Genomic DNA, 22,664 nt, shown 5'->3' on the forward strand with positions numbered 1-22,664 from the left:
GACATGGCAATGGAAACAGGTCTTGGTAGACTTATTTTCCCTTCTCTAAAGCACTGTGAAGTAGAAGAGGGCATCTAAAAAGAAAAGGTAAAATATGGACAAATTTAAGTTTTCTGAAAAGTCAATGAGGTGCCTATCAAAGAGTCCTTGAACTTATACCATAAAAAGTAAAAATAAAAAAGGGAATTAGAGAAATTTTGCATGTAAAAAAGGCTGACTTTCTTCATAAACCTTAATTCCGCTGTGAACACTTGAGCAGGGCACTTGCAATGGGCTATTTTCAAGGTCTTTCTAAATATGGAGGTCCAAAATAAATAAATAAATAAATAAATAAATAAATAAATAAATAAATAAATAAATAAATAAGGAGGTCCAGTGCAGGTGTGTTTACAGAAAGTCATGTGATCCAAAGGCTGGCCATGCCTTCTGATAAAACCATGTTTGCTGTACATCAGTATTCCAGAAGCAACTTATAAAGAAATTATTTAATTATAATTTCCCAGTATTTCATAATAATTACTACTCTAAAAAAATAATAAATCTACCAAACGAGGTGTGGGAAGATGTTCTAATTTGTATCATTGCCCCAGAGAACTAGATTCCATTCGAAATGACTCATATGGGGACAGTACTGCTTACCATTTAAATATATAACGTTCTCCCAAGCTCCAGAGCAGCCCTTTCCACACTGCCTAAGGACACCTCCCGCTGAATGTCCTTCAGCTATCTTAAACTCAACCAGCCTGAAACAAACACGTCAGTTTTTTAAAATCCAAAACAAATTCTCTTCATTTCCTTCTTTGTAGAAAGAACACTTCCAAGCTGTCAGTCAACCAGCCTAGAAACCTCCGTGCCATTTGTACTGTACTTTGTCCCTCTTCCCCTCCAGTAAGCCAATTTTTCCAAGACATGAAGATCCTCCTTCCCTCAACTGTTCCCAAAGTTCCATTCTAACTTCGTGGATCAGCTACTATTCACTGCCTCCTAATTGGTCTCCCCCATCTTTTTTCCAACTCAAAAGCACAAGTGATGGAGTCAGACTGCCTGAGATCAAATGCCAGCTATTACTCATAAGCCAAGTGGCCTTGGGCAAGTTCCATAACCCCTCTATATTAAAAGGCCTCACTTCCCTTATCTATGAAAGGGAGCTAATAATGGGACCATACCTCATAGGGCTGTTCTGAGAATAAAATGAGATAATACTTGAAGGCATGTAGCACAGTGCCTGGCACACAGTGAGGCTCAATAAATGTTAGTGATTAAGATGCCTTTACTCGTTTCAGAGTCTTCCTTGTACCAGTAATGTATATTACAAAGCACTAATTCTGCATTCAAAGACCCCCAAATGCAGTCTCTACTCAGGTATTCAGACTTTACCTTCTACTATTCCTTTACATATCACTTAAAAATTAGTCCAACTAGACCGCCAGCTGGTCCCCCCTAAGCATCGATCTCTTCCTCAGGGCCCTACTCTCTCATCATTTCCTCCACATTGCATGTTCTTTCCAAACTTGGCAAGTCCTATCTTCCTACTTTAAGACTTGACTCAAATGCTCCCTGTTCCATAAAACCTTCCCGATTCTTCCAAAATGGATGTACCATCTCCCTTCTTTGAAACTTCATTGCATTTTATTGATACATTTTTTTTTAAAGACGTGCCTTATTTTGCCAAGTCATTTGTGTGCTTGCTTTACTTATAACCCGACTAGACCCTGAGTTCCCTGAGATCACCGACCATGTCCTATTCATCTTTATATTCCCCCAAAGCCTCAACAACAGGGCATATTCATTTATTCACAATGATTTATTGAGGTTCTGTGTGTCAGAAAACATTGAGAGTTGCTGTCCAACAAATACTTATTGAACTGATGAGAACTACACAAGTTTGAGGCCAGGGCATGAATCTGAGGACAAAGATTAGATACTAGGCTCTGTATAATCATAAAAGAGTTTGCAACCCATCCTAACCTCTGTGGAAGCATCACCTCTTCCTGCCTTTCAACAGCCACTAACTAGCACTTTATCTTTTTTAAGAAGCAAGCAGCCCATCACTTATTTTCAATTATGATAAAAATAAACAGCTTGTCAGTCTCACAATCAGTCACCTTCATCCAAGACTGTAGAACACGTTATTGAAAATTTCTCTCTCATACAGTTGCGAGAGAAAGGCAACAAAGGGTTGTTTCTTCTCAGAACCATCCCTCCTCCTATCACCCCGAAAAGCCTCACACAGAAACCCAAATTTTCAATTTCAAAGCTGTGCCAGGTAGCAGGAAGCTCCCTCTCCTCAACCCACCCTGTACTTCAAGCATCTCTCTGGCATCGATAAACTTCTTTACCATTCCAGGTCTTTTTAAAAATGCCAAGCAATGACCCTTTGGTCATATGGGTTAAAAAGTCCTAATTTTACCTCCTTAGCCACTTAATTTCTCAAATGGAACTTTACTTCCTCAAATGATGGTTAGGTTCTGGATGAATGTTTGACAGATGCACCAGTAGACTCATCTACTCTCTGGTCTTTCCTTGTGTAAGTCATAGCAATACCTCCAAAATTATCATTTAAGAAAATGTCCAATTTAGAAAACTCTAATTCAAAAAGATACATGCATCCCAATGTTCACAGCAGCACTATTTACAATAGGCAAGACATGGAAGCAACCTAAATGTCCATCAACAGATGAATGGATAAAGAAGATGTGATACATATATACAGTGGAATACTGCTCAGCCATAAAAAAGAATGAAATAATGCCATTTGCAGCAACAGGGATGCAACTAGAGATTATCATACTTAGTGAAGTAAGTCAGACACAGAAAGACAAATACCATATGATATCACTTGTATGTGGAATCTAAAAAAAAATGATACAGATGCACTTATTTACAAAACAGAAATAGACTCACAGACATAGAAAACAAATTTATGGTTACCAAAGGGGATAGCGGGGGCTAGGGAGACCAAATTAGGAGTTTGGGATTAACAGATACACACTACTTCGGGGGTCCCCCAAGCAGGCCGCACAGCAGGAAGTGAGCGTCGGGCGAGCGAGTGAAGCAAGCTTCCTCCGCCGCTCCCCATCGCTCACGTTACCGTCTGAACCAACCCCCCGCCCCGTGGAAAAACTGTCTTCCAAGAAACTGGTCCCTGGTGCCAAAAAGGTTGGGGACCGCTGCACGACTTTATATAAAATAGGTAAACAACAAGGACCTACGGTATAGCACAGGGAACTATACTCGATATTTTGTAATAACCTGTAATGGAAAAGAGTCTGAAAAAGAATGCGTATATATATTGTGTTTGTGTGTGTGTATATAACTGAATCACTCTGCTGTGCACTTAAAATGAACACAACCTTGTCAATTAACTATACTTCAATTTTGTTTTCTAAATGCCTGATTTTGCCAAATCTGATGTCAGGCCAACAATCTCCTGTTCTCAGCCCCAAATGACAGGTGAGGTGACAGAGGCTCAAGGTAACACAGCCAACTAAACGGCAGGCCTGAACCACGAGAGGGGCCTTCAGACGCCTCCAAGCTCTCCTGCCTTCCACCTCCTCCCAGTTACCACTTGCACCCACTCGGAGAGCACTTACTTGTGCCTGAAAGCAGAAACAAAGGAGCAGTACTGGCAGCTGTACTTGTCCTCGCGGGTAAACATGGCCAGGGCCAGATGGCTCCTCTCATGAGAACGCAGCCCCTGCATGGACATCAGGACTCTGTCACATTGACTACAATGGTATCCCCCCGGCCGGGTTTCATCCTCCAACATTCCATCAAGCAAGCAGTGTTCACCAGCCACCCGGTCCACCAGGGCGCCACTGGCATCTCTGGCTGCTTCCAGTCCGTCCAGGAACAAGTGGGAAGGGTCTTCAGCCTCCTGCTAAGAGAACCACACACACACACATGCCCCACCAACAAAATAAATATCCATCATCATTGCTCCCAGCTCTCCTCCTCTCCCTTCATTCTCCCAAACTCATCAGCATTTCCTGTTAAGGCTTCCTCCCCTGCCTCTCCAGCTCCCCCTAGAGGGAGGGCAAACCCAACTGCCATCCTTCATGCAGTGGTGGTGATGGGAGGGCAACATATCCGGACACAGGTTGCTACTGTCTGGGAAAGGTGAGGGAGCGGCTCTCCCACTTTGAAGACAGTTCACTCACTTACCTTCTATCTTAAAGAGAAAATTCAAATTGGGATCCTACCGAAACTGATATAAAGCAGGTTAGGGTTATGGCTCAGAGAAAGGAAGAGAGGAAGGAAGGGGAAAAAGGAGAATGGTGTGGGCACTTGGGAGCCTTGGAACACCCTCGGGAAATGAAGGAAACTGAAAGATCCAGCTCTCTGCCACCACGCTCATCCCCATCTCACAGACGGTCACATCGCCCCTTGACCGAAGGTTGCTGTATAATCAATTCAAAAAATTAAGGAGCAGCCTAGCCTGGTTTGACGTGGCTCCTTTGGATTACTGATTACACGGGAAGAGCCGCTGTCTCCCTCAAGCAATTATGGGACGCAAGGCTGGGACACACCCTGGTGGCGGGCAAGAAGCTGACTGATGCTGTCCCGGTGCCACTCACTGTTGTGCCGCCAGCCGGAAGGCTTCAGGCTTCAGTGGGAAGAGCGGAAGCTTCGCCTCCATGCCACATTGGCAAAACAGGACTCAAGATCAAGAAGGGCCGATGACAGAAATGCATTCACGTATCCAGAGAGAAAGAGCAGAGCCCTGAACTGACTTCTCTGCTCAACCCTAAGTGGTTAGCAATATCCTGGAAGGCAGGGATGGCGGCTTGGTTACTGAAACAGTGGCTCATTTTAGGATTATGATCTTCAAACCAGGTGGCCTAATACTGGTTGGGGGCAGAGAGAAGGTGCTTGTCAAGCAACACACAGGGGGAGAGGGGATGGAGGAGACAAATCAGGTCAAAGGGCTCACAGGGCCAACTGTGACCTGAAGGCTTTCAGTTTTAGATTTAACGTTTCTTAAAGCTCCTCCGGGGACCCAGGATAAAAAGTAAAAGACAGATTCTCCCGGGCTCTCTGCACCGTCGCCAGATGAGAACAGCGAGAAGTCAGGCAGTGGGAGGAGCAGAAGAGGATGGGAACAGAACCCACTGGACTCCTCTCAAGAGCCCGGGCCGCTTGGAAAAGCAAACACCTAGTGGCACTAAATGCAGCCCAGAAGGGAGACCCAAAGCCTCCTGTACCGAGAGGCCCGGATCTTCTGTTTCCACCAGACTATCCGCGTGGAAGGGAACCAGATCGAAACGCAACCGGGTCGAAACACGGAAGATGAGGAGGATCCAACCTGTAAAGAAATCAAAACAAGCCAGACCGATCCCAGCATAACTCAGGAACGCCCACATTTCGGGTCACCCTTTCCTGAGCGGCTCTGAGCAACGGCGTGAATTAGGCACTCGAAGGGCTCACACACAAGACTCCTCATCCAGACCTTCCCAGTGCTCACCTTCACGGCGGCTGACACGGCCGGGACACTGCCGTACTGGACGTGCTTGCGGAGGTGGTTACAGATGGCCCGGAGCGTCGGATGCACTTCCACACAGAATTTACATTTGTAGCCCACCACCTTCCTCTCCTTGATCTTTGGCACCTCTTCTAAGTGACCAAAAGGCTGGTAAAATACAGTGGTAGCCATCAGTACTCCGAGCCCTCCCTCAATGGCCGGCATTTATTCTTGCAGCTTACTAGCAGATTTTACGTTAAAGCAGATTAGCAGGTTAAAAACCAAGGGAGATAACACGCGAGCACTTTTACATAACAAATTCGTCAGGGGCGAGGCGCGCTGCCCACTGCGCGCGCGTTTGCGGAAGTGTCCAGAACCCAAACAGGTTACGACTTGCGAAGAGAGAAGATCTCGGTGCAGAAGCCTCATTGTCACTGCCACCAAGTTATCTGGTTTTCAAACCGATTTTTCAACTACGCAGGTGAAACGTTGCATAGCTATGCCATTAGCGAACTTCTTGACCAAAAAAGAGAAAACAAAAACAAAAAAACTCTACTCCTGGAGACGTTAGGTTCCTGTAGCCGACACTGCAAACCAAGACATGGCTGAGAAGCGCTAACGATACCAAGAGACGGCCCGCAACTGCCTTGGGAAAGAGAGCGAGCGTTGTCCTGTAACTAGGCCTCGGATAAGGCTACTTGGCAGAGAGAAATACAGAAAAGCCACCCGACCCTCCCCTGGGGAACCTTGGGAGGGGCGGGAGGGAAGGGGACGGGGCCGTGGAGAAGGGTGAGCGTAGAACGCGGGGGGGAATAATCAAGCTCGAAATGTTTAATTGACTTATTGAGCTCTCTGGCAGGCTAAGTCACTAGGAAGCCCGTAGCGGTTTGGCTGGCAGCGAAGACGTGCATGTGGGCACCAGTGATGAGAGGCCTCCTGGGGGAAGGGAAAGCAAAACATATCCTTACCCTCTCTTGTTTGAAATCTGCAAAAGCACCATCTGCATATTTCTGCTTGCTCAAAAGCTGTTTCCTCCTCTCCTGACGTTTGGCACGCTTCTGGAATTCCTCATTGTGAATGTTCAAGTGTGAGGTCAGCTCCGCCGTGCTTTGCAGTTTGCTATCGCAGTGCTTGCACTGGTAGGCGGAGCTCTGCGGGCGGGGGCCGCTGCCCAGGATGACGAAGTCCCTCTTGAGGTCCCGGCTGTGGTGGTCCGTGTAATGCATGCACAGCAGCTCCGCCGTGCTGAAGGACAGCTTGAAGCACTTGATGCAGCGGAACGGGAGCCACTCGATCTCCTGCCCTTCGCTCCCCTCCACCTCGGCTTTCTCGCAGCCACCTCTCTCTTCCTCTTCCATCAGCACCGGCTTCTCGTGCTCGTCGGCGTAGACGGCGGTGAAGTAGCCCCCCAACTTGCTGGCGTGCTGCTTCTTGGGGAACACCCCCGGGTGGCGCTTCATGTAGTGGGACACGATGCCCTTCTTGCTGAAGGACTGAAAGGCGCACAGCGAGCACTTCTTCTTCTCCACGGCGCGCCGGAGCTCCTCGCTGAGCTGCGGGGCGTCGTCCTTGGGCGGCGACGGGATGATCACCTTGCTGGGCTTGTCGCTGATGGTCCTGGAGGCCGCCAGGCAGTGGGTGTAGTAGGCGTCGATGTCGTGGCGCTTCTGGTAGTGGGCGGCCAGCCCTTTGCGGATGGGGTTGGTGTAGGCACACAGGGCGCACTTGAAGAGGTTGTTCTTGCCCTCGGGCTGGGCGCGCACGTTGTTGTGCTTGATGCGGTAGTGCCGGGCTATGCCCTTCCGCGTGGAGCAGAAGTACTTGCAGAGCTGGCACCGGAACACAGTGTGGGACACCAGGTGCGAGGTAGCGAAGTGAGACGTGGACACGGGCTCCTCTCCCACCTCGTCCTCGGTCACGGACACTTGGGAGGGGCTCACTTCAGTGGTTATCTCGGGCTCGAGGGTCACGGGCAGCTTCGGGGGAGACTGGGAAAAGACATCGAATTCGGGCTGGTTGTGATACTTCTCATAGTGGATCTTGAGCTTCTCCAAAGTGCCGTGCGTGTAGGGACACAGTTTGCAGCGGTAGGCGCCGTACCCTTGCTTGAAGATCCTGCTCGTCTCCTCCACGTCGTTCTGGGCTATGTCGGCGGACTGCTCCACGTCGTGCACGAAGTCCTCGGCAGTCACCTTGATGGACGGGTGTCGCTTCTGGTAGTGGGTCAGGACACCGTGGATGCGGGTGTTGATGTAGGGGCAATGCCGGCATTTGTAGACGGCGCCCGGGTTGATGTCGATATCCTGGGCAAAGTCGGCAGCCTTCACTTTCATGCCTGGGTGCTTCTTCCCGTAATGGGTCAGAAGGCCGTGCAGGTTGTTATACTCAGACTGGCACACGGTGCACTGGTACGGGGTGGAGGAGATGGCAGGGTTGGCTGACGCTAGCTGGAGGCTCTTCTCTGGGGAAAGCCTGGCGTCCTCGGGGCATTCAGCTTCCTGCTCGGGGAGCGGGGCAGGCATACTGTTTTCACAATTCACAGGGCCCACGAGCTCTTCAGGCGGAGGGAGGGGATTCTCGACAGCATCTTTCTCCTTGATGATATCCAGCAGCACCGACTCGTCCCCATTCATGGCCCAGGGGTGGAACGCTTGGTAGTGATTGGTGATGTCCCAGATGGAGACGGCCTCAAAAACACAGTCTCGGCATCTGTACGTTTTGGCTTCAGCTGGCATCGTGAGAGAGGGAGGGGATGGGTCTGGCCCAGCCCAGAGCTTGGTGGCCATGTACGTATAATCAACGTAATGCTCGGGATGCCTCCTCTGGTAATGGAGGAGCAAACCGTTGGGATCTGTGTGGGAATAGATGCACCACTCGCAGTGGTAGCCAGCTTCTATCAAGCCATCTAGAAATGCCCACCGCATGATGGATGTGACTGTGGCCTTCAGGGCAGGATGGTCTTTCTTGATATGCTTCCTCAGTGCATAGAAGTAGGGGGAGGTGTACGAGCACTGCCGACACTTGAGCGCCCGGAGTTTCGTCCTGTCCCGCTCCACGTTCGAGGCGGGGACCAGCACGCAACCGGCGGGCTTCTTCTGGTTACGGTCGCAGAGGCTTCGGATGGTGGCCGTGTGCTGCCGGATCACGTCCGCGTTGGCCTTGAAGTCTCGGTGCTTCTTCTGATAATGGATGAGGACGCCTTTGACCGTGCGGTTCCCGTAATCACAGTGCTGGCAGAAGAACATCTCACTCTCCGCGGGAGGGCCGTCTCTCTCGGAGCCGCTGCGGCTGAGCTGCGGCCTGGGGGCCGGTGGCCGGGGGGAGCCTTGGGGCCCATCGGCCCCTCGCGTCATTGCGGCTGTGGGAGGAGCCTGTCTGATATATTTGGCGGTAACCTTTATCTCTGGGTGTCTTTTCTGGTAGTGGACAAGGACTCCCACAACTGACCGATTGCTGTAGGAGCAGTGTTTGCAGTAGTAAAGCTCGGTACCGAGGTCTGGTGGTGGGGGCGGCGGGGGGGGTGGGGAACCCATGGCGGATATTTTGGGAGACACTGGAGCACCCACCTCAAATGACAACCGAGAGAGGGCAGAGCCCCTGTCCACAGACACCATTCGCATGGTTTTCTGGATCCTAAAGTAGGAGGCCTTTTCTTCCGGGTGTTTCTTCTGATAATGAACCAACACAGAGTGCATGTTGGGGCTCGCGAAGGAGCAAATGTCACAATCGTACACGACGACGGTGCTGACCGAGGGGTCCTTCTGATTTTCACATTCTGGAGGAAAGGTCTTGGAAGGGGTGTTTTTAGGGAACGGGGCTGGCAACCCGCCGCCACGGGCCACGGCAGCGGACGCGGCCATGTTCTTGGGAGCCGAATTCAGGATCTCCCTCAGCGTCTGGGACTCCGCGTTCGGCCCCTCCTGCTGCTCCACCACGTAGCTCGAAAATATCATCGCATTGTTAATCTTAACAGTGGGATGCATTCTCTGGTAATGCGGCATCAGGCTCCGGACGTTGGGGCTCGTGTAGGAACAAAACCGACACCGGTAGATCAGGTCCGAGTGGTCGAAGTTGAGGACGTTCATGGCTTCTGGGTGGTGTTCGCCGTAATGCTGCTGCAGGTCTTCGAAGTTGGTGTAATCGATGTAGCATTCCAGGCACCTGTACACTGCGCTGTGATCGTTGGGGTCCAAGATGTACCTGAAGCTGAATTTAATGTACGGGTGCATGCGCTGGTAGTGGGTGCTGACGCTCCGGGCAGATTTGTTGTTAAAGTCACAGTGTTTGCAATAATAAAGCCTTCCCGAGTCACTAAAGTCCGCATTTTCATTACCGTGCTCAGTTCCGTAGATAGGAGTCTGGGTGTTGAGCAGAGTGGCGCTGGCAACCTGGTGATCTTTCATGTTCGTGGAGGAGCCATAATAATCCTCTTCATCTTCAGAAAGGGTGAGCTCTATCTCAGCCCCGTTGGTGGCATTGTAATCGTGCGTGACAGCTCTGAAGTTGGGCTCCTTCTGGGGCTCAGGGGCGTCTCTCGCCCAGATCTGCTGCGCTGAGAAGGACGTGGGCACCTCCAGGATGGGCTCTGGCGGCTCTTCTTCCCGGTCCAGCTCCACCTCAATCTCCACTTCGTTGTCTTCCTCTTCCTCCTCGTCATCCTCCACGTTGATCACCGCATCTTCCTGCTGTTTGGTTTGGTTAATTCTGCTCTGCAGGTTGCTTGCTATCTCGTCAATCCGGGTCCTCTTCTTCACGGGCGATAAGTCGAGAGGAAAGTCATTAGCGAGTTTCCTAGAGGCCTTAGCTACAAAATTGTTCTTGGAGGACAACCCAAGAATTGAGGTCTGACTTTTCTTCACAGTGTTGCTGGAAGAGGGGTGGCTGTCTGTCTCGCTGTCCGCTGGCAGGCTGGAGGGCTGCCCCTCGAATTTTGGCAAGTTGTCGCAGAAGGAGTGTTTGTGCTGCTGATGAACCCTCAGCCCTTTCAGAGTCGTGGTGGAGTAATTACACATGGTGCACTTGTAGGGGTGCAGGGGCGGGGCCTGTGCGGGCAGCGGGGGCGGCGGAGGGGGCGGCACCTGATGGGGCGGCTGTAGCTGCGGCGGCTGGGGCTGTGACGGGGGCGGCGGGGGCGGTGGGGGCGGCGGCGGCGGCTGTTGCTGCTGCAGGGGCTCCAGCACGACCCCCGACTTTCTCCCATTGATGCTCGAGCTCTCGTAAGACACGACACCTTCGTGCAGCGGGGAAGCAATGCTTTCACTCTGGGAATTCACAGCATCCCAGTCTGACGTTGTACCCGTGTGACACTGTTTGTGAGCCCCAAGTTTTAACGAGCTCTTGCAAGTAAATGGACATTCATCACATTTGTAGACAGCTGTCTTTCCGGATAAGTGGATGTTTTCTATGTGACGGGAGATGCTACGTCGATGCATGGTGAGGAACGGACAAAAGGGGCACTGGAACCTATTCATGAATCTTCTAAATGGGATCCCCTTGGTCTCCAATAATTTGTTGCCCTCTGAGCCCATCAGCTGCTCCGCGGACATGCCTGCTGTCTGATGATCCAGAGCAGTTAAGCCATTCTCGCTGTCTATTTCATTCAACTCTTCATCGGAACTAGAGTCATTCAGCATGCTGTTAGTTTCCAGGTCGGCAGAAGAATTGGTCATGTCAGTCATTCCGTAACGGGATCTCTCCGCCAAGCTGACGAGGCCAGAATTGTGAGGTGACTTCGGCTTCATCTGAGGGTAAGACATGGGCGAAAACTTGGAAGCGGAAGAAGAGTTGGGTCTCATGATGGAGTTGCCGATGGAGCCCCTGAAGGTGGAGACGTTAGTGCTGGGTAGCTCCCGGCTGGCAGCATTCATAGACAGATAGGTGGAGTTAGAAGTGGGGCTGGGGGCGCTCTTGTTCTGCACATCAGGCAGATTAGTCCCTTCTTGCTGCTGCCTGAGACTGGACAGGATCTTGACCATGCTGCGGTGTTTCTTCATCATGTGGTCACACCAGCGTTCCCGGCGGGGGGTCTGATAGCTGCACCACTCACAGCAAAAGTTGCCTCGAGACTTGGTCAGAGGCTTGACCATAGATTCTAGGATGCTGCGCTCCACGACCTCTGCCGGCAGTTCCTTGCAGGGGTCCTGCAGGGACACGGGTGGGACCACTGGGTCTGCCATCGGAGCAGGGGCAGGGGGAGGAGCAGTGGTCTCCTTCAAATTGTTTTTGTGATACATCTTCTGATGCTTAATTATTCTTGCCCTCCTTGGTGACTTGTATGTGCAAAACTGGCAAGAGAAGACCTTTCCGAATCCCTCGTGCATCATGATATTATAATTTAAGGATCCTGGAACAGGGGGTCCCGCCGAACTCCCTTCAGCTTGAGCTCCGTGGACCTTCCTAGTGTGTTCAATGAGGAGGTTTTTTGACCTGAAGTAACGTACGCAGAACTTGCATTGAAAAAACTTGTTTGTTGGTTTGGGATTAGAGGCAATATGCTGACCGTAATATCCTGGACTATGGCCATAGTAACTTCCGGTCCCCAATGCAGTTGCATTTTGACCTGAAGAGAAAGCATAAGGTAAGTGGGAAGAGAAAAGCAAAGCAAAAGCGAGTCAAGAATTTCAATCATGCAAATCCATTTTCTTTTCAATTATCCTTCATTAATAAACATCACATTCAAAAAGCCTAACATCTCAAGATGAGGCCCTGAAGAGTATTAACGAAGCGTTAACGAACATAAACACGTTGCTTCTCACGGACGGAAGGCAGTGCTCGGCTTCAGGTGCAAGAGTCTCCACATCTCGATTCATGTGCCACAGAGCTATGAAAATGCAAGTTTCACAAACTGCAATATTCGTTCTAGAACTTTCCAAGATACTACCCTGTGCTCCAAATCGAAAGGAAGCTAAGAGACAGAGGAAGCTGAAAGAACAATAACCTGGGCTACTCAAGAAGAGACACGTGATGCCCAAACCACAAAAAGGACTCACAAATGGGAATTCCCTGGCGATCCAGTGGTTAGGACTCGGCGTTTTTCCACTGCTGTGGCCCAGGTTCAATCCCTGGTTGGGGAACCTTTAAATATCCCACAAGCCTTGCAGCGTGGCCAAAAAAAAAAAAAAAAAAAGTCTCGCAAAGAGCAAAAAACTCTGTAGGAGCCATGCATGTCAAGAAGCACGGCTACTGACTCCTTGGTAGTGCGTGCAGCCTGTTGCCCGTACCGCTTGCCCTAAGGGACCTTGGAGACAGCCCTTTCCAGTGGACATTCATGACTGGCATGTTGTGCCCAATCGAGGCTCCAGACAGGTATGTGCGGTGCCTTTGAAAAGCCCCAGGGCACAGTGGCCAGGGTCCAGGCTGGCCAAGTCATAAGGTCCATCTGCACCAGGCTGCAGAACAAGGAGCATGTGATTAAGGCCCTCCACAGGGCCAAGTTCAAGTTCCCTGGCCGCCAGAAGAGCCACATCTCCAAGAAGTGGGCGTTTACTAAGTTTAACGCGGATGAATTTGAAAACAAGGTGGCGGAAAAGCAGCTCATCCCGGATGGCTGTGAGGTCAAATACATCCCTAATCCTGGCCCTCTGGACAAATGGCGGACCCTGCACTCAGGAGAGCCTTGGCGCTGTCCCCTCCTTACCCACGCCCACCAATAAGTCCTACTCTCCTGTCCAAAAAAAAAAAAGAACCACGGCTACAGGCTCAAAATAGAGGAGGGCAGTGAAATACATCAGATACGCCGAGCCTAGGACAGATTTACCTGATAAGTCCTCTGCAATCACAAATTCATCCTTTATAGACGAAAACTCCACCTCTGTCTGGTTACTGGCATTCATGGACCCAGATCGCGGCTCATTCGCATTGTCTTCGGCAACGTCCGTCGGCTGCAGAAATGCCGTGTGGACATCCTGGATATGCGCCTTGAGATCTTCATAAGACGGGGCTCTGAAGTCACAGCCATCGCACTGAAGCACCTCCATCATCTGGGTCTACTCTCTCACATTAGGAACCTGTGGTGGCAGAAGCCAGACGAAACACCTTAAGGCCTGAGCTCATTGCGTACCCCAAGCTGATGGGGCTACAAGTCCATTAATGGAAGAAATTCCAATATCGGCCAATTTCTCTCACTGGACTTTGCCAGATGCAACACTGGCCAAAGAAAGGAAATCAGACATAATAGGGATGGTGTCCTTGACTTCATAACTTCAAAGAAGGGGGAAAAAACCAGGTAAACTTCTTCTAGCTTGATGTATCTGCAAGTGCCATGTGTCAAAGAAACCCTTAATACTTCAAAAGTTTTAGTAGTCTCTGAATTTCTTGACTGAATTCAAATTTCTTGGTAGGTTAATACTGACTTTGATTCTGGCTGGGACCAGTTTTATTTTTGAACCAGAATCTTCTCAGAAGTAAAGAGGTTGCCCATACAGAAGAAAGGACAAACTTCACTCTTCATTAGCTGTTTTAATACTATAAAACACTGATGTTTTATCACCAAATGGTGAAACAGTATTGAATCTCTGAGTGGCAGTAGGAAAAGCTTTTATTGTACCTTTTTATTCTTCTACTCTCTTAACTGATATTACGGTACACCTCCTTCTTCCCTTCCTTAAACAGTTTATTTTTTTTTCATGAGCTAAATGGTTATTTGCTTTTTACTACCTACCAATTATAACCTAACAGCTTCTCCAATCTAATTAGGTCATAAAATATTTCTCATGAGATTCTTAAACAACCAACTTTAGATGACAATCCAGTTTCTAGTTTCAGGTTGCACCTTGGTACCTCGATTTACACTAAGGCAACAGAAACGCACGTGGTTTGGAAGAAGGGCTTCTAAGGCAGGACCTTCTCTTTTTCTACTTTTCCCCTTTACAAATGTGGAGTGCATACTTGGCCATAAAAAGCAGTGAACCTGATTTAGAATAAAGTAAAACTTGCCCGGCTGCCTCTGTCCTGCTATTTACTGTGTGATTGAAAGATACAGATAGCTTCACATGAACTCAATGGAGAGGCCCACCATTAAGAAGTTAAAAACGTATTAGAAGGCATAGACCTTCCTATCTTAAGTTGAGATACCCAGTTATTACCTTAATGACTGAGTTGCTTCACTGAGCTCATAGCAAACTCTACTGAGTCACTGTAATCTAGAACCAGATGGCCAAGAACAAAAGCCACAAGCCAAATCTTTCGATACTTTGATCGTACAGCAACTTTCTATACTTTTATTGTAAGAGATCAATTATTTCTGCAGGAAGAATAAAGTGGAGAAATCTGTCAATGAAGTGAAAGGAGCTATGGCAGGAGGGTTTTCTCTGAAAGAATGCTCCTGCTGATAGCCTGTGAAAATAACTCCTGGCAAGTCCAGCTCTGGACAGCCTGAGCTTGCAGAGTGAGACACACAGATATTTACCTTCTCCCCCCCTTTCACCCAGCAATTTCTCCTTTTTTTTTTTTTTCAATAAACCCTGAACTGTGCACCAGAGTTCCTGTCAGCTAACTCAGCCTCCGTATTCCCAGCCACACCAGCTTTTCTGTCTCAGCACCAACCCAAATTGTGTGGAAGAGGTTGCTATCAGCTCTGGATCAAATTACAGCCGTCACCGAGGCCCCACCCCACTTCTCCTTTTCGCACAGCCCATTAGACCTGAACACAAATTTTTCCATAGTGCAGACGACTCCTGCATTTAGAACACTTCACAGCAAAAAAGGCAGATCATCCAGTGTGCGCTCCCCATCCCCCCAGCTTAGTCCTTTCATCTCAGCCAAACAAGCCACAGCTCTGCTGAATGTGTTTATCACACTTTCAAGAGATAGGAGCTCCTGCGTCACTGGAGCTCTAAGTCTCACTAAGCTGCCCTAGTCCTCTGAGCTTTAGGAGCGGCCATTTTAGCTCAGAGCCTCCCCTCTGAGCACAACATGGCTTCTCTGGGATGGATGGTGCCAGGCTGACAGGCAGAGGGAACAGGAGAGGAGCAGCCTGGGCCCCTCCTCTGCCCTCCTCCTCCCAACAAAGAAGGAACTGTTTTCACTCCTTCCCGAAAAAGCAGCACCTTTCTCCTCCTCAAATGTCATTCACCAGGATCTCCGAAGGTTCTTTTATCCCATGACTGATGGGCTGCCTCGTTCATCCCAGCACAGCCCTGGTTACTGCAGGACGTTCCTGGACCAGACCCTGTTCTCCAGCTGCCTTAGGGGGTGGGCTGGAGGGGGGAACCTCCAGAATGCCTTGGCTTCTTGGGAGTCGTCCTTCCACACACAGAAGACATACCATCCGACTCTGCTTGCCAGATTCCAAAGTCTAATGACCTTTGTTAATCACCAGCCAGTCTGTCTGCATCAGCAGACCCTGCCAACAGGCACACCCTTCAACACAAAGGCTGTAGCTATTCCTTTTAAAAGAGGTTCTCTGAAAGCTCCATTGTGCAGCCGAGAGGAAAACAAAATCTCTTCCCTTCAAAACTTCAAGCCTTTAGAAATAATGCAACAAAAGGCTTTCTGCTGTGTGTCTTTTGGAAAGTTTGAGCCTAGTTTGCACAACATCCACCAAAAAAATGACAGTTCTGCCCAAGGAAAGCAGGGCACCTTTGGCATTAAGTCATCCACCCCGAGATGAAATTCACCTCTCTGCACGGTTCTTTAATATCTTGGTGTCTTCCGAAGCTCTTATTAGCAAGGATTCAAACTTCGCTGGATGCAAACAAACCAACGGTCTCCTTCTTCTGCTACAAAGGAGATTAAAGGGTTAGGAGATCAGGGGGAAAAAAAGCCACTGATTTGGAAAAAGAAGAGATGATGAAAGTGATTTCCTAATAGGTTCTAGCTTTAATGTTGTTGCAGACTCTACCTCAAAAATAGCGCAGAGCCTTAGAAAAGGTTAATCTCCAGGCTGCTGAGGGAACCAGCGTCTGGTACCGCTGAATGGCCTTCAATTGGATGTCTGCACCGAGTCCGCAAAGGAGGATGTAGCCTCCTCTGAAAGCCATTTTGTCTTTGTGCACACATTGCTCCTGGAGACGCTGACAGAAGAAGAGAACAGAAATTGCCAGCATGGCCTAAACAATCAAAGACACAGAAACTTGATGTGTTTATGAGACTGAGGACGTACACATGGGCAAAAAGTGAGAGGAGGAGGAGGAGGAGGAGACGGAACAGGGGAGGAGAGAGACAAAGAAAGCTGGACCTGAGGATGACCCATCCATCAACTCGAGGATGTTTTGCAGCAGATGGTAATCCTCTGAGAAACCAACAACAAAGATGGGAACAAAGATGAGAAATACTCTCTTGCATATTTGACTGTTTCATCAACCGAGAAAGAACAGCAACCCTAAAAGGCTGAACCAGACGCTGAGCTGCTACCAAATGATGATTTAAAGTGAAAAGCCTTGATCTCCTATCTATTTACTTTATTTAAAAATTCTACTGCGATAATGAGATTAGCAGTATTTTTTTTTTTCCCCACTGACCAAATCAGCAAAATCAAAAGCAGAAGAGGAAGCTTCTGAACTAACTGAAAGAAATGCTATTTCAAAAGGTCATGAGATGAATCTACAAATCAAACAAGCGCGTCCCCCCCACCACCATCTCCTACTCCCAATGCAATATCCCCAGGCCCCTCAAGGTCAAACAGGCATTGGACGACTAGACTCTCAACACCACCCATGATGATGCCTTGGCAGGCAGATGAATATGGATTCGTTCCCAAATAAGCTAGCACCTAATGTGATTAGTTCTCCTAATGTGAAACCTCTAGACCATACTAATTATCCACGACTCTGCACTACTGAGTGCCACGTGTTGGTTTGTGCAATTTACATTGATAAGTCTGGAGTTTTCAAGAGGTGGGGTTTTGATGGGAAACCCAAAACCCAACTTTCCATATTGGACAAACTCTTGAAGACATATTTAAAGAAAATCCAGAGATCTTGTGAAGGACTGGGAATATACACCTGAGAATGGGGAAAGGGACATGATGGCCACCAGCTGCTCTTCCTCAATCTTAAAAACACCAATTTTGAACTATTTTCAAAACAGAAACAGACTCCCAGACATAGGAAACAAACTTATGGTTACCAAAGGGGGAAGGGGGAGGGAGGGATAAATTAGGAGTTTGGGATTGACAGATACAAACTACTACATATAAAAAAAAAAAAAAAGATGACAAGGTCCTACTGTACAGCACAGGGAACTATGTTCAATATCTTGTAATAAACTATGACGGAAAAGAATCTGAAAAAAGATAGAAGACAGATAGATAAATAGATATAGATATACAATTGAAAAACTTTGCTATACTTCAGAAAGTAACACAGGGAATTCCCTGGCGGTCCAGCGGTTAGGACTCTGCACTTCCACTGCAGGGGGCGCAGGTTCAACCCCTGGTCTGGGAACTAAGATCCCACATGCCATGCGGTGTGGCCAAAAAATTTTAAAAAATTAAAAAATAAATTAAAAAAAGAGAAAGTAACACAGCACTGTAAATCAACTACACTTCAATTTAAAAAAACCCACCAATTTTACTTTCTACCGTCTGCCCACCCACTTTCTGTGTTCACAATTTCAGAGACCCATTATGCCTCCATTTTCCTCCTGTGAAGGTGAAAGGGGACAATCCACAGGTTCATCATGTGTCCTCCCCACTCACTGCCCAGACAGGAGGGGAGAAGGGACGCACCCTGGGTGTTTGAGGGCACTCCTACAATCCTGCCACCACAACCCTCACCTGGGTCACCTCGGCGAGCACCGTTCTCCGGGGTTGCATGGAGCACGAACACGGTCTTGAAGTCAAAATCCCAACTGTCTCCGGGACGTGTCCAAATGAAAAGGTGCAGGCCTTGCCTGGACCTACCCTGTTCTCTGACCGAAGGACTGCAGACCAGAAATAAAGCCGTGAAGCACCACAGCCACAGGGATTCAAGAGCAACTAATTATAAGCTTCAAAGCCTTTGAGAAATAGAACCAGAAACACCGTAAGATGCTTTTCCTATGTCCACTCCAGAAACCTAGTTTCATTTGTAAGACACTGAACTCCTCGGTTCTCTTGAATTGCAATTCTAAGAAAAGGCTTTAGTGAGCACCTATTGTCTGTGCTTTTCTTACTTTCCTTTCCCATGATTGGAAAAACCAATTATCCAAGGACAGGTAGTGGAATGCATTAACTTCGGAATTGTTCAGCTAGAAAGACAGAAGAATCAGGAACTTAAAGATCATTGTACAAATGTATTTGAGATCGGAAACTGTTGCTATGATGGGGTCAAAGAGCTGCGGGGTGTGTTGGGAAGTTAACATCTCTTATTTCAAGCCCCAGGAACGTGGTTTGGGAGGAAAGAAGAATTTTCATGCTTAGGATGAAAAATGAGGGGAAAAAAAATCACTAACGAATCCACTTGTGAGTGTGGGTTGCTACTCTCAGCAACAAGACGTGTTGTACATCACTGCTTATCGTTTACTCTTGTCATGGTCGCAGTGGGAGTTCTAATAATTTAAAAATCATTTAAAGCATCTTTCCGAACAGGACTGGATCAAGAAATGGAGGTAAAAATCTCCTTTCAGGAAAAGGAACAGTAGTTATGGAATCACACTTACAAATGCAAACATAGACTATAGATATACACACACAGGCATGCATATATACGCACACACATGTATCATAGGGTGCCTGTCCTCTGCACATACATATACACATACATATGTGTACGTATATATGAAATAATTAATTTTCTTGATTTAATTTGAACTCAGATATGGGCATGTGCCCTCCAAATTTAACACTTCTGTTAGAACACTTTTGAATAAGTACAAATGACATACATACTCTTCCCATGTTATAGTGATTAAAAAAAATAAGCCAACAAAATAAACCAACAAAGAACTTCAAACAACAAGATACCTACATTGATCCCACAACATTTGGTACAACTATAGATCCTGGCTCACCATGTGGTGTCTTCAAATGTCCTATCCAATGTTTATACTGTTTGCTACATGATCTAAGCAGTTCTGTGTACTCTTGGCAATTCACCACACTAATGAAAGGTTTAACATATCAGGGAGGATAAATAATTAAGGAATTCAGAAGGGAGACACAGCTGTTCTTCAAAACCAAATTTTCAGAAGAGAAAGGATTAATTTGCAATCGCATATGTAACCCCCAAGATGAGACTGAATTTAAATAGTAGCAGAGAAATACCATGCAAGCCTGAGTCCTGCCAATGCCCATGTGTGGCCTCTGTTCCGTCTCTGGGACAGAGTCTGAAGCAGGCAATCTGCAGATTAATAACCCCAGTCACCTTCTGGCCAAGGATGCTAGTCTTCAGGTTCTCTTATTTTAGCTTTGTTCTCCTGAATCAAGTTTTCAAGTTTTACAGAGCATGTTGGAGTAATATTTCATAACAGATAACCTCGGGGATCATTATTAAAATGAGATGATCTAATCCAAATGACCAAAAAAATATCAGATATGTAAACAACAAGGCATTCTGGCTGAGTGACCTGTTATGAAAGCAGGTAGTGAGTGTCTAATACAGAAAGAGATAGTACATACCTTCTGGAGAATTCATGCATTCCTTTGCAATGATATAAGGCTAATTGAGGCCAACAGGCCAATAGGCAGCCTGCCAGCTCTCCTGTCCTTAGAAAAGGAAGCGTGTGATTTGAATAAGGAGATAAAAGAGGAGAGAAGGGACTAGAAAAGAAAGGGAGGAAGCAGGGTGGTATCTCAGGAGCTTTAGACTTCATTGTCTGTGAAGGGGAACCTGCAGTTCACCAGATAACTCCAATTCTGAGAAGCATCCTGACAATATTCTCCTTGAGAAACAAAACAAAATGAAGACGGCTCCACATGCTAAAATTCTCAAAAGGCAACCATGACAAATGAGATCCCAGCTCATTTTGTTCTTCCAAATGACCGAAAACCACTCTTAGGGTTGAATGAATTCTCTGAAATGTCATGGGTCCATCAGGAAATCCCTTGGAAACTTTGAAGCCATTCTTGCCCGAGCCTGGAGATCAAGAGAGACCCGATTTCTCTCCTCTAGAGCCAAACCTCACCCAAACGGCAGAGACAGAAAAATCACTGTATTCCTTTGTAGACTCTTCAGCATGCTGGCTGGGTTTCCACAGACACTTTTCACACTACAAGAACTCTCATTATAAAAATCGTAAAATTAAAGGGAAGTTGCAGATACGCTGCTGGGTCTTCATTACAGAACTGATTAAGACGCAGAGTAAGCAGAAGCTGCAGTCAAAGGCATCTTCCATATCGTGAAAGACCAAACCACGCATTGAGTAGCTCCTCTGTGGGACTGAAGGCTGCACTGACCACAGGCCTTGGGCATGTCTTCACGGCCAGATCCGTGCCTGGCACAGGAAGGTCTGGCCAACCCCACCAAGTCTAAATTCTACAGTTTCAGTGAATGAATCCAGAAACCATTTGAACAACTTACCTTGCTCTCTATTACCTTCTGAGAGGAAAAAAAACAAAAAACAAAACGAAAGGATCCATGGCTGTTGAAAGTATAACAAAGTTTTGCCAGAAGAACCTCTTTTATTTGAGGAAAAGCCCACAAAAGTCCCAATCTAATCCCTCTGAGATTTGTTCTTTGCCTTGTGATCACGGTTTGCTCAGAAAATTCAGACAAGTCACTTCCTTTAAATGAGAATTGTCCCAAGTCTGCCTATATCTGTGGCACACAAGGCCCTGATGCAAAAACCTTTCCAGTCCAATTTCTTATATTTGACAAAATATAACCACTCCATGGTTCCTGATCTAACTCCCCCATCAGGATGAAAGCCCTAAGCAGACTGCTTTCTGGAAAGGTAAACAATGGCTGCGCTTGTGTGAATCAGGAATCGTGACCACTTTGAAGTCCTCCTATTCAAGAAGATTGTGATTTTTTTTTTTTTCTCCTCTTGGCCTCCACCTATAGCAGAAGGCACTGCCCACTGAGATCCATTGGTTCTCCTACCCCGTTCCAAGAAAATAGGAAAAACACCCTATGTTTTTATGTATGGAACTGGCAGATACCCAAGAATTAGGAATATTTTATTTTAAATGATAGCTAAAGAATTTCTTTTCTCTTGCAATCTCCAATCTACTCTCAGCAAGTAAGTTTACTGCTAAAAATCACTGCACCTCAAGAACTTCTTAGCAGAAAGTTAAGACATTTGTCTGCCAACACAACAGTAGAATTTATCACCATGTGAAAACACTACAGTGGCTCAGGTACTTGGCCAAGCCCCACGTTCCATAAATCCTTAATGAAAATCTCACTTTGCCCAACAAACTTAGGTCTTTCAGCTTATTCACTATTGGGTTGCTCAAAAAAAAAAAAAAAAAAAAGACAAGGATACAGAAATGCCTCTCCAGCAAGTAAAATAATTTATTCCCAGCAGGTGCGATGGCTCCACCTGCCACCTTCACCTTGAACAAGTCTTTCGAAACCTTTACTTGGATCATTTCACTAAATGAAGAGATTAGATTATGCCAGTCAACGTTTTTGTACAAAGGAGTGTTTTACAAAATTTTCTCCTCATATTTTGAAAGATTTTTTTCTGACTTAATTCACCTCTCACTTTTTATTATTATTCAGAGACAAATAAATGCCTAGTTTCGTCATGGCTGACTCCTCCTCATGCAATTCTGGGCTCAAAGGTTCTATCCTCCAAGGGGCTTTCTCACGACTCCATCTAATATTAGCCCGCTCTCCCCACCCCCATGAAATCGAGCCCCTATCCACAACTCTGACCATGCTGACTTTCTCTACCACATTACGCTGCCTTATAAGTTCCTTCATTGTTGCTATGATACCTGTTTGTTTGTGCTCTATCTCCCTCTGCTAGAACACAGGCACCCTGATAGCAAGCCCACACCTGTCTATTTACACTGGTATCTTCAGCACTGGGGACAGTTCACACAATGGGTACTCAGCAAATGGGCTGAATGAATGAACAAAGGAATGAATGAAGCAGAGCTTGTGAGTGATAAGATTCCAATCAAACATAAAAAGATGGGTTATGAGCGTTAGACTCTTCTACTAACCTTATGTTGTCACAGAGCAGTGGTCCCAACCAGGGGCAATCTTACCCCCACAGACCCCAGCCCAGGGATATCTGGAGACACTTTTGGTTCTCACAACCGGGTCGCGGGGGGAAGGGGGGTGAGCGGTGCTACTGGTATCGAATGCGTAGAGGCCGGGGATGCTGCTAAACG

At 47.3% G+C, this 22,664-nt stretch overlaps 1 protein-coding gene and 1 pseudogene across 6 annotated transcripts in view; one reads left to right on the top strand and one right to left on the bottom strand.

Annotated features, from left to right (window-relative positions):
• ZNF462 (zinc finger protein 462) overlaps nt 1-22,664 on the bottom strand; it is a 142,094-nt gene that overhangs the window by 70,475 nt on the left and 48,955 nt on the right. For 4 of the 6 annotated variants that reach the window (XM_068552045.1, XM_068552043.1, XM_068552044.1 and 1 more), the window contains exons 2-5: nt 13,218-13,467; nt 6,430-12,020; nt 5,465-5,629; nt 3,594-3,880 (exon numbers count right to left, since the gene is read on the bottom strand). In XM_068552045.1, coding sequence (XP_068408146.1) covers nt 3,594-3,880; nt 5,465-5,629; nt 6,430-12,020; nt 13,218-13,440 — 6,266 coding nt within the window. In that variant the 5' untranslated portion in view covers nt 13,441-13,467. The remainder of the gene's footprint in view (nt 1-3,593; nt 3,881-5,464; nt 5,630-6,429; nt 12,021-13,217; nt 13,468-22,664) is intronic. The other 2 variants (XM_068552047.1, XM_068552046.1) reach the window with 2 other exon arrangements.
• LOC137771052 (small nucleolar RNA SNORA70) lies at nt 12,622-12,711 on the top strand (annotated as a pseudogene).

This window comes from Eschrichtius robustus, chromosome 10 (assembly GCF_028021215.1).
Source record: "Eschrichtius robustus isolate mEscRob2 chromosome 10, mEscRob2.pri, whole genome shotgun sequence".
In the NCBI taxonomy this organism is placed as follows: domain Eukaryota; kingdom Metazoa; phylum Chordata; class Mammalia; order Artiodactyla; family Eschrichtiidae; genus Eschrichtius; species Eschrichtius robustus.